General features: G+C 42.4%; 1 protein-coding gene across 4 annotated transcripts; it reads right to left on the reverse strand.

Annotated features, from left to right (window-relative positions):
* Nucleotides 1-617: 617 nt before the first annotated feature.
* On the reverse strand, nt 618-9,586 carry casp2 (caspase 2, apoptosis-related cysteine peptidase). 4 transcript variants are annotated; one of them, XM_080471405.1, is made up of 12 exons: nt 9,408-9,537; nt 8,752-8,921; nt 7,330-7,500; nt 7,137-7,211; nt 6,613-6,682; nt 6,070-6,161; nt 5,651-5,833; nt 5,218-5,346; nt 5,045-5,135; nt 3,330-3,518; nt 2,939-3,048; nt 628-2,018 (listed from the first exon to the last, which is right to left on the reverse strand). In XM_080471405.1, the coding sequence occupies exons 2-12, from the start codon at nt 8,899-8,901 to the stop codon at nt 1,884-1,886; spliced, it is 1,395 nt and encodes a 464-aa protein (XP_080327531.1). In that variant the 5' UTR covers nt 8,902-8,921; nt 9,408-9,537; the 3' UTR covers nt 628-1,883. The 4 variants fall into 4 exon arrangements, with proteins under 4 accessions (XP_080327533.1, XP_080327531.1, XP_080327530.1 ...); XM_080471404.1 differs by having other exon boundaries at nt 3,318-3,518; XM_080471407.1 differs by lacking the exon at nt 7,137-7,211 and having other exon boundaries at nt 618-2,018; nt 9,408-9,586.
* Nucleotides 9,587-10,245: the final 659 nt, after the last annotated feature.

The raw sequence follows: 10,245 nt of genomic DNA on the forward strand, positions 1-10,245 counted from the left end.
TGTTTGTTGTCCGTGTCTCAGCTTTTGTGAGAATTGATACTGCCGGTAAATTCTTGAAATAGTAATACTGAAATAGTAAAATGTCTCCCTGTCAGCATCTGATATGTTGTTTATGGACTGTAATCATCAAATCATTGCATCCTGCTTTTATTCAAGTTAAAAAAAAAAATTCTTAATTTGGAATGTAAAGCGGACGAGCTCTGACATGTATGGAAAGTATATAAAACTCTGAAGTAACGATTGCTGGTTTTGCTCTTGGCGCCAACAACCGAAAACCTTAAACACACACACACACACACACACACACACACACACACACACACACACACACACACACACACACACACACACACACACACACACACACACACACACACACACACACACACACACACACACACACACACACGAAACATATTGCTACTGATTCATTATCAGTGATTGTAATTTAAATGTCAATAGTTACTATTGATAGTTACTCGCTTTGCCTTTCACAGACGTGAGGCAGTATTCACTAACAGCATTTGGAAGTAGTTTCAATGTTTACAGACACTAAAAAAGACACCTTCACAAAGAAATGCACACCCACACAATCAAAAAAAACAAACAAACCTAGAAAGTGTTTTTCAACCCAAAGCCTGTTTATTGTACAGCACATTTGGCAGTCAAAGACAGAAATGAAGTTTCTCCCAGCATCTATCTCTCGACGCAGCACCTTAGCAGAGCCTGGCAGCAAATACCAATAATATGTTCTCGCACTGCAGGGAAGCTACTACACTGTTTGTGTTTCATGTCTCAACCCCACCATGTGAATGAGTACCTTCCATCTCAGGCCCTCCGTCTTTAAACTCTGCTGACAAACACTGTTTCCACAATATATTCCCTTTTCTTCACTACAACACTGTAACTTCTCTCAGTTTGAGCTTTTCAGGGACAAACAATCTCATTCATGGGCTGAAGCAATACAATAGAGGCAAAGCGTCACCACGGTCATTAGTTTATCTAAGAGATCCTCTTCACATGGCACAGGCTGCATACCGTTAATGGAAGACAACTTTCATCCTTACTATAACTACGCAGGAAGCAAACACCCGGAGTTAGAGTGAAGGTCAGAGTTTATATTGTGGGCGAGTTACCCCACAAGGATAGCACCACTGTACAAACGTTCAGGGATAAAGTGATGCAGTAACATCTTCAAATTTCATCTTGAAGCTGCCTGGTACATAATTTCCTCACGTAAGCCGAACTGTTACAAAGTCAAACTCCGTTTCATCATAAATATAAAGCTTTCTGCGACTAATGCCATAGCTGTGTGTAATCAGGACAATAAGAATGATTTGGAAGTGCAGGTGTTTGGTGAAAGAGTTGGTTAAATGCATTGGTCTCTGCTGCGCTGCCCCCTGCCTGTTACTGCGATAAAAACAAGGAATGATCATTATATACAACAAACATCGCATTTCACATAAACAAAGGGGCTTAAAAATCCTTATAAAAACAGTTTCTTACAAAAGAAAGCCACAAAAATAGATTTGTATACAAAATACATATTAAAAAGAGAGACTTGTGAAACCTTGGAGTCGCAGTTTGACTACAAAGAATTAAAATTTACACCCTCTAACTGGCACAAATACAGAGATGCAGTATGGCGGGTGTGGTGTATGTTAATACATCGCCCGTGTTCAAATACATAAAACTCCATGGAAGCGTGCTCTTTCTTCCTGTGTGTGAGTTTACATGCGTCTATGTCTGCAAATTGGAACAAACAGATCCAACCGTAACCGAGGAATGCGAGTGTGTGTGGCAGTAATTGTCTTGGGAAAGGCATCTGCGTTTGCCATTATCTAGAGGCTTCAATACGAGGAACGACTAAATGTGCATGTTTGTCAATACTGAGGCTGGTATTTGGGAAAAAGGTAGAGATCTTTGCACAATGAGCTGGTGAACTCTGACATCTCTTTGCAGCGGTGGTGAGCGGTGCCCGGAGCGTAACCCTCCCTCTCTTTGATACGACCGTTGACCTACAGACAGAAGAAAAGAGGGTGGAACGATCAGAGATTCTTCTTTATGGGGTTATAAAGGTTGTTTAAGGTCAAATTAGCAGAAACAGGAGTGACCATCTTGGATTGGAGGCAAATTTGATCTGATCTTTTGTATGTCCATGTACTCAACAAATAATTAACTTTTTAAACAAATTGTTTCTGAAAGGTTCAAAAACAAATATGCAAACTCCCAAGAAATACAAATCCGTAGCTACCATCAATATGGTTTAGTTTAAATGCCACCTATATTTATTATTGTTTTGCTTTGTCAGTTATAATGCCGTTTGGCTCCATCATACAAGAGCAAGCGTTACAGTACACACATGAGAGAAGTCTTTCAATGTCTGAAACGTTGACTTTGTTCAAACGTGCAATGAGCTGCTCATAAAGTCCGACAAGTACTTTTTTTTTTATAAACTTTGAACGATGTCGCTCTCTAGTGAATCGCAGGTGACGACCACTACGGCGACTCCAGTAGGCAGGAGTAACATGCTGCAGGAGCCTGCAGGTGAGAAATAAACAAAGCTCACAGAGAATAGAGCAAGTGTTTTACTATCACGGTCAAATAGCTCAGTATGAAAGTATAAAGGGAATATGGACTTTGTCCTGCATTTCACTTCTTTAGGAATCTACCAACTATCATTTTGGCATTTCGTACTGAAGTCACTTTAAATCCTCATGTCATCTTCTTCTTCTTTCAAATATCAAAGTCCTCCTCACATTTGCTTATCATTTGTTTGAGACAGATTGTAGCAGCTACAACAGTTACAGATTATATATAGAAACGTACCTGATAGACGTATCTAACCCTGACAGAATTGCTTTTATATCCCAGGAGCCTAAAAAGATGCATTAAGATCTCAATAAAGTCTCTGGACGTGTTGGACACGTGTGCTCACCTGCACCAGGATGTCTGCTAGATGTGTGCTTCTGGCATTGAGGCGGAGTGCTGCGTTGAGTTCCTGGATGAACCAGGATCCTCTCTTGGTGTTTCGCATGGCTGCTGTGCCTTAAGGAGGAAAAAGATCAAACAATAAAGGCTTAATACATCAAGATGAGACGCAGGACAGAGCTGAGGCGTCTGCCAGGGCTGGACCGGTCTTTAATCTGACAGCTCGTGTTGCACAAAGTGTACCTTCAAAGTGAGGCATTGTCAGTGCACTGCACCAAAAAAACTAAATTAAACTCAATGAGGCGTTACTGTACAATGTGTGAACAGATTCAGCTGCAGACTCCATGAATGAAAACATCCAAGTGAAACAAATTGGACAAACTTACAAAGTTTCTGACCTTTGAGAGACGCGAAGCCGCAGATCATGTCGGAGCGCTGGGGCAGTTTAATCCTGGGCTTTCCTAAGTCTTCTCTGTTTCGTAAGTCTGCGTCGCCCTGTCCCTCTCTCCCAGCATCCCGCTGTTCACAGCCCGGCGAGCAGGTCCTGGCTGGACCGTCGATCTGCTCCACGCCACAGTCCATCTCATCTGAAAGATGGCAAAGTTGTTTGATGTTGATGCACTTTAACTGGCTCGGTCTTGTTTGCGATGCTTCTGACGTTACAGACTCGTCTTCAGCTTGTGTGAGTCTTGTATGATGCAGAATTTAATCACAGAACAGGCCCTACTTTAACAAGTGTTTAAAGATGGGGGGTAGGTAAAATGGCTCAAGTTTGACTCACTGAAATATATTTCAGTCATTTCTTTTTGATACATCCAGTAGTACAGAGTTTATGCAATCGCCTACGTCTCCATGCGGAGGCTGCTGCTGCTCTCTGTATGACATTTGACTCAACAATTTTGAGGAGAAAATAAACTTATTTCTTCAAATTGAATTATATATTATATTACATAACCCTTAATTAAAAACAATCGATCTATTTAAAGAAAAAAATCTAAAAATCCTCATCATTTTATCTGGCACCGTTTTAAACCACATCTTTATTACTTCAGTCCCCCAGTTTAATTCCTTTTTTTTTGGTTTCTCTTTTACCACCAATGTAACTCTCCACACTGGTAATAAATAATGATTGGTTTCCACCGAAGCTATTTGCTGAGGCAGTAGATGAGCACATCTAATAGTCTTTGAACAGCACACCTGTGGTGGGCTCTGGTGGAGCTAGTGACTGTGTGAAGTAATTAAGTTTGCTCCTGAGGGGTCTGATGATTTGTCAGCAGCATCATGAGGTGCAGCGTTAAGGTCACAACCTCCATCACAGCAACAGAATCATTTCCTGGGAGCTTGTTAAGTCACAGATTTATCTGGCATACTGCATCTGTGATACATTTGCACCACGTTATCTAAGTGTGCATTTGATGTTCACGACATCTGGACGTGTGCGGCAGATGGATGACTGCGGACCCGTCACCTGTGGAGACGCTCCCAGTGGTCAGAAGATGGACAGCAGACAACGTCTGGTCATGTGAAAGGACAGGCTGACACCTGTCTGTTCTGTCACTGCAGTGGTTTCTTAAAGTAGCACACACATGAGATCATTTCATGGATGTGAGTTTCAAACTAGGATTTGTGTGGTGTCTAATGCATGCTTACTGTGGGCTTAATTTAGTAAGATCACAAATAGAGAGCGTTAAATTGGGTGCTCACACAGACAGATTGCGCTTTCGGTTTGAGTACAATCAACAAAGAACAGCATGATCGATGTGTATCCAGGAGGACTGTATTACTTTCCCTGCGGTAGACACAATACTCAGAACACCAAGTTGGTAAATCAGCTTTAAACATTTGTTTGGCACAATGTCATGTTGGCATTTCCTATTTGCTCAAACGTTCAGCGAATTGGACCCATTAGTCGGTGACACTCGTCACATTTGGGCCGGTTAAAATAAACCTGCCATTACTGCTGCATTAGTGCATTGGATCAATCAAGTTCACTAGAAAAGAAAACTCTTTTCACTCTTTAAAACCAGACCAAAGAGCAGAGACCACCCCATTCCTCAAGCCAAACACCGTCGAATTGGTCTTCTAAACAAATCCCTGCAGGTCACAGACGTACCTCCTCTGCAGGCCTGGATGAAGAACATCTTCGGTTTGTTTTGTAAAAGCGGACAGTGCACATTGTCAAAGGCTTCGAACACCCAGTCCAGCTGAAATAGACCAAGGAACAGACATTTTTAGTGTAAAAAGGAACAGCTTGCCATTTCACATAAACACAGAAAACCGCCTCACCTGCAGGAGTTGGCCATCTGTGCCATACACTGCTCCCTCGGTGCCGTGAGAGAGGAGACACACTGCACAGCTGTCCACTGTCCGGTGGTCTGACCGCCTGCAGAAATTCTCAATGCATGTCCTCATGCCCTATGCAAAACATACAGACAAGAGTCATCAGAACACACGACCACGTTTCAGAGGTTCTTTCTATTTGAGGGAGGAAATACAATCAGTACAATACAAACTTCCCTTGTTCGACAGCAGTGAAACTGGGCTAAACAAACACATCTTACGCTACAACATACACCTTTTCAACATTCAGCAACCAATCTTTTTGAAGTTGTCATACCTAACAAAACAACACTAAGCGATTTCCTCAAAACAATTACAAGTCAAAAGGTCAGAGAGAACAGCGTGCTTCAACCTCCCGCTGTGTTTTCACACGTCTTACCTGAGCAGTGAGGTCTCTGTGAACAGTCACACAGTAGTCCATCTCTGTGAAGACCTTCCTGAGGACCTCGTCATCCACCTCACCTCCCTTTCTTGTGTCAAGCTCAGGGGCAGCACAAGGGTCAAAGGTCACATTGCTGATCACCAAGGCAAAGCCACGAGGGGTTGATTTCATTCTGTATGACTTGAGAGAAGAGAAGAGAGCAGAACTAAGAAACCAGGAAGTAAATATTAAACAACTACTAATGAGTTGAAATATTTAATTCTTGTTTAAATTGTTACAAGTCGCAAACTCGGTCGTTCTCTCGACAGCTATAACTCATGTGGTTTTTTTTTAACTCTGAAGACGTGCATTTCTCCAGAAGCCAGTTCTGCTGCTGCAAATTTACTGAGCTGTCCTGTTGAAAGGAGGTGATTTACCTGCTGGCAATGAGAGAGGTAGAAGTCAGAAGTGCACGGGAGAACAGGAGTGGTGATGGGACTGTCAGCGTCAAGACTAAACTCCATGGACTCTGAAGCACAAAGACAAACACACGGTCGCGCTGATAACATCTGCTTAGTACAAACTGAACCGCTCATTCAAAGTTTCATATGACAGAAAATACTCTTAGTAGCAACGGTGTGTATACAAACTTTGCACCACAATGCTTTGAATGACTCATACTTGAGGTGTGGTGCCTGCATGTGCAGACAGTAGCTGGTCTGAAGCAATAACAAACCAGGCAAAACTCTCATGTGGTTATAAAAGTGTTAAAATGCTAAAGAGACTAAACCAATGAAGTATATGTTGCCTACTAAATATTTTTGTTGTTAAAAGCAAATATTCAATTACTAGTCTTACAAGCAGATGACAAACTCCTTTGTCCAAAATGTTTCCAGGGAAACAAACACTGACGACAACATGGCACACCGGGCAGAACATGTTAACCTGGATAGACACACACACACACACACACGACTCACCGTAGGTCCGCGCTCTCTTCGCTGCAATTTCCTCCTGACTTGACAGTGGGAGCAAAGAGTCCACAAATCTCTGGAATTAGAAGAAAGAAAATAGTGATCCACACCAATTAAACGATAAGGAATTATGTTATTAGAGCTAAACATGATGAGATAGACATGTTGGTCTTTTCTCAGATCTGCCTGCTCATCTTGTCCACTCGTCCCCTGACTCTCTTTGTTCCTGACTGTGGGCTGCTGTCTGACGGAGGGCAGTGACTCATAGACCCAGCCGCTATCCTGGCCTGATGAGGTGCTGCTCACCTCGCTCGTTTCTCTCTGACTACTGATGATGTCAGCAGAAGACTGGGTAACTGAAGGTTACTGTTATTAAAACTATCAGTCTTTCACAGTGGGAATGCGTTATATTGCTGACAAATATAAAAGTACCTTCAAAGACATCTACTTTGCCTGACATCAGCACTTACACGCGTTTGATATGGTGAAAAATGTCAGCAGTGATAATGACAATAGTGCACTGTGCTCACCTCTGTCTTTGTTTTTTTTCTCTTCATGACCTGTTGCTCTGACTTTCCCTCCGGCTCTTCCTCAGGCTGCATAATCTGTGTGCAGAACACACTTTAAGGACTGTCGCGGATGTGGGAACAATCTGCTGTAACATCCTGTAGCTTTGTGAGTGTGTGGCCACGAGTGCTGATGTTTAGCATAGTGCTCACTCACATCTACATGTGTCTCTCTGCCGTCTGTCTCCGGTGGCTGCATGAGCAGGTTGCACAGGTGCTGCTGCTCCGTTTCTTGGAGGGCTGAGCAGAAGCTACTAAAAGCTTTTGGTCCACGCTTTGGCAGGAGGAGAAGCAAACGCCAGCTCCGCTTTTGAGAGGTTTGCTCTGCCTGGAGGAAAAGAAATCAGGCGGGAAGACTGAAAATCAATATTGTGATTTTTAATTGAGAGTCGAGTGCCACATCAAAAGGTTTACAGGATAGAATAATATGCATTTGACTTAAGAGACCAACGTAAAGATCTGCTATTACAATTGTATGGGTGGGCTTAGTAGTGGGGTGGCCAGTAGGTTACAGGTTTGAACCCCACTGTAATCATGATATTCTTCAGAGTGAATCCTCAAGCAAGACCTCACTTTCTCTTTCGAAGAGAGCTATTATAGTCGTTCTTTTTTTAAAATAAATATTAAACAAAATAATAGCAATTGTCTTGCAGTTGATAAGTGAGAACTTCTCAGTTCTCCTCAGTGTCTTTGTCTTCACAGGCTTCCAGGAATGACAAATGTTCCTCATGAACTGCATCTATGAGCCCAATCTTCTATTCTTCTTACCTAGGCGTCTCATGTTTACTTTACAGTGACTTGATTTAAACATAACTTGGCTTTATTTCTGCAAACTAATGTTTTTAAAACCGGCACAGTAATCTTAACTTTCAATTTTGTTGCTGCATTAGAGCCACACTGTAATAAAGTGTTATGCTAGGTTTTCATTTCATATTTACAGATTTGTTTGGCTATTGCTGTATTAAATAACAACAATAATCAACAAAAGACATTCTACTTATCATTCAGTCCATTACTTAACATCAGATCACTTTTGAGTTTTGACACCGAGGCTTGATGAACAAATACCCAATGCTTTAAACTTAACCAAAGCATTTAAAAATGATACTGCTTACTGACTTTTGTTGACAGGGTTTTAAGTGATTTAAATCAACAGAGAAGGTGACGGTCATACGCCACAAAGTGTTTGAATTTGTTAACTAACACACGAGGACAACACCAAAATGACAATACACAAAGATCACTACATGAAAATACATGTCATATATAAAATGTAGCCACGTGCTCTCGCCTCATAGCAAGCAGGCCGAGGTTCAGATACTGGCTGGGGATTTTTTTGTTGAGTTTGCATGTTCACCCCGCGTATGCATGGGTTTCCTCAGGGTATTCTGGTTTCCTCCCAGAACCCACAAACATGCATGTGAGGTTAATTAATGACTGGCCAGCATTTAAATGTACATAGTATAAAAGTAGTAGGCGTTGCCATTGAAATCGCTGAAAAAACAGTTGCAGCTTCATTGCTGGCAGTCAACAGAATGCCGCTCTTGTTTATTAGATGAATTCTATGTTGTTTACACACCATGATGCTCTCTGCCATGCTCTCTGTCAGGATGTCGTCTGCCTGCAGTGACTGGATGAGCAGTGCGTCCACCACCAGCTGCTTGCAGAAGACAGCAGAGCACCTCCGGATAGCCTGGCGGTCCCGCTCCAGCATGCCGCACTTCAGCATCCTTGCCCCGGCCGGACACACTACAGGGGGAGAGCAGGAAAACACTGAAGTGTGTAAAGGAGGAGTGACAGTCACCAACCCCAGGCTCCTACTACAGACTGCTGCTAGAGAAGAGGCTGGACCTGCTGGGATGGCGGTGCTCTCTACACGGATGTCTTCGGAAGACGCGCCGGATCAAAGTTTACGACAATTTTAGATAACATGGGAAAGTTTATGATAAACCGCCAGTCTGAGGCACAAGAAAATGAAACCAACAACAATGCTAGCAGAACACACGTGTAAGTTACACCAGCAAACACCGCTCGTTAAACATACAAAGGGTACTTATCAAATTAAACCCGCTGCAAACTGTTAAATACACTCTAACAAACACAAATAGATGTTGACATTTAGCGCTAACTGAGATGTCCGTGGCTAATTCCGATGCTAGCTAGCCCGCGGGCTAACTTCGACTTTTTATTCCACGCGAGTGGATGTAATGTGATTCCCTCCAGTCTACTGCTTACCGTTCTTCTGTTTCTGCAACAGAATCAAAAGTGGTGCGAGAAAAATCCTGCAAAACGTTTTCGTGCTTCACACTTCGAGGCAAACCGACAACATCCCGTCCTGCAGTCTGCAAACCAACTTCCGCGGGGCACCACGCACAGCGATAAGGGAGGGCGGAGCCAGAGCGCGGGTTTGGATTCTAGCCAATGAGAGAGCAGCATAATATGAGTGACGTGTTGAAAAGCCAATCATCGAGCTATGTGTAAGTCATCCGTCGGCCGCTGGACAGTAATGAATACCCAGTATTGTGGATTTGAATCTGTCCACTGTAAATAAGTAGCCAATTGATAAGCAGAGAGAGCTTTGAAGACACGTCTTTCAAAAAGGGAGCTATGCATTGGAAGGAGGATGGGCCAATTGAGAAGTAAACAATTCATTCATACAGCCAGGCATGAGCTTAGCTCTGAATCACACTAAGGGGTTAATTGAGTTTATGCAAGTTACAGAGGAGCTCCAAACATAATTTTTAAGATTGTAGTTGGGCGGAGCGTTCAACTGAACTTCATCACATTGAAATTTGTTTCTAATATTCCAAACGTGGTGTTAACATATGTGAGAAGGATATCAACTCTTCTGCCAACCACATCTATAGCATATATAAAACACTATAGATATTGTTCATCAAGACCAATTCTTTAATAAAACAACTTTGCTCTTGCTTTCATATCATCATCTAAAGTGAAGTTAAACTTGAAGGATTGGAAGATATTTAGCTTGCATCCTGGTGTGGAAACTCCACCAGTATTTTGGAACTGGCTCCTATAAGTCCTGGTTTTTCTTTTTTTCTTACTTTGTTTA

The sequence above is a fragment of the Lipophrys pholis genome (assembly GCF_963383615.2).
Source record: "Lipophrys pholis genome assembly, chromosome: 9".
NCBI classification, from domain to species: Eukaryota; Metazoa; Chordata; class Actinopteri; order Blenniiformes; family Blenniidae; genus Lipophrys; species Lipophrys pholis.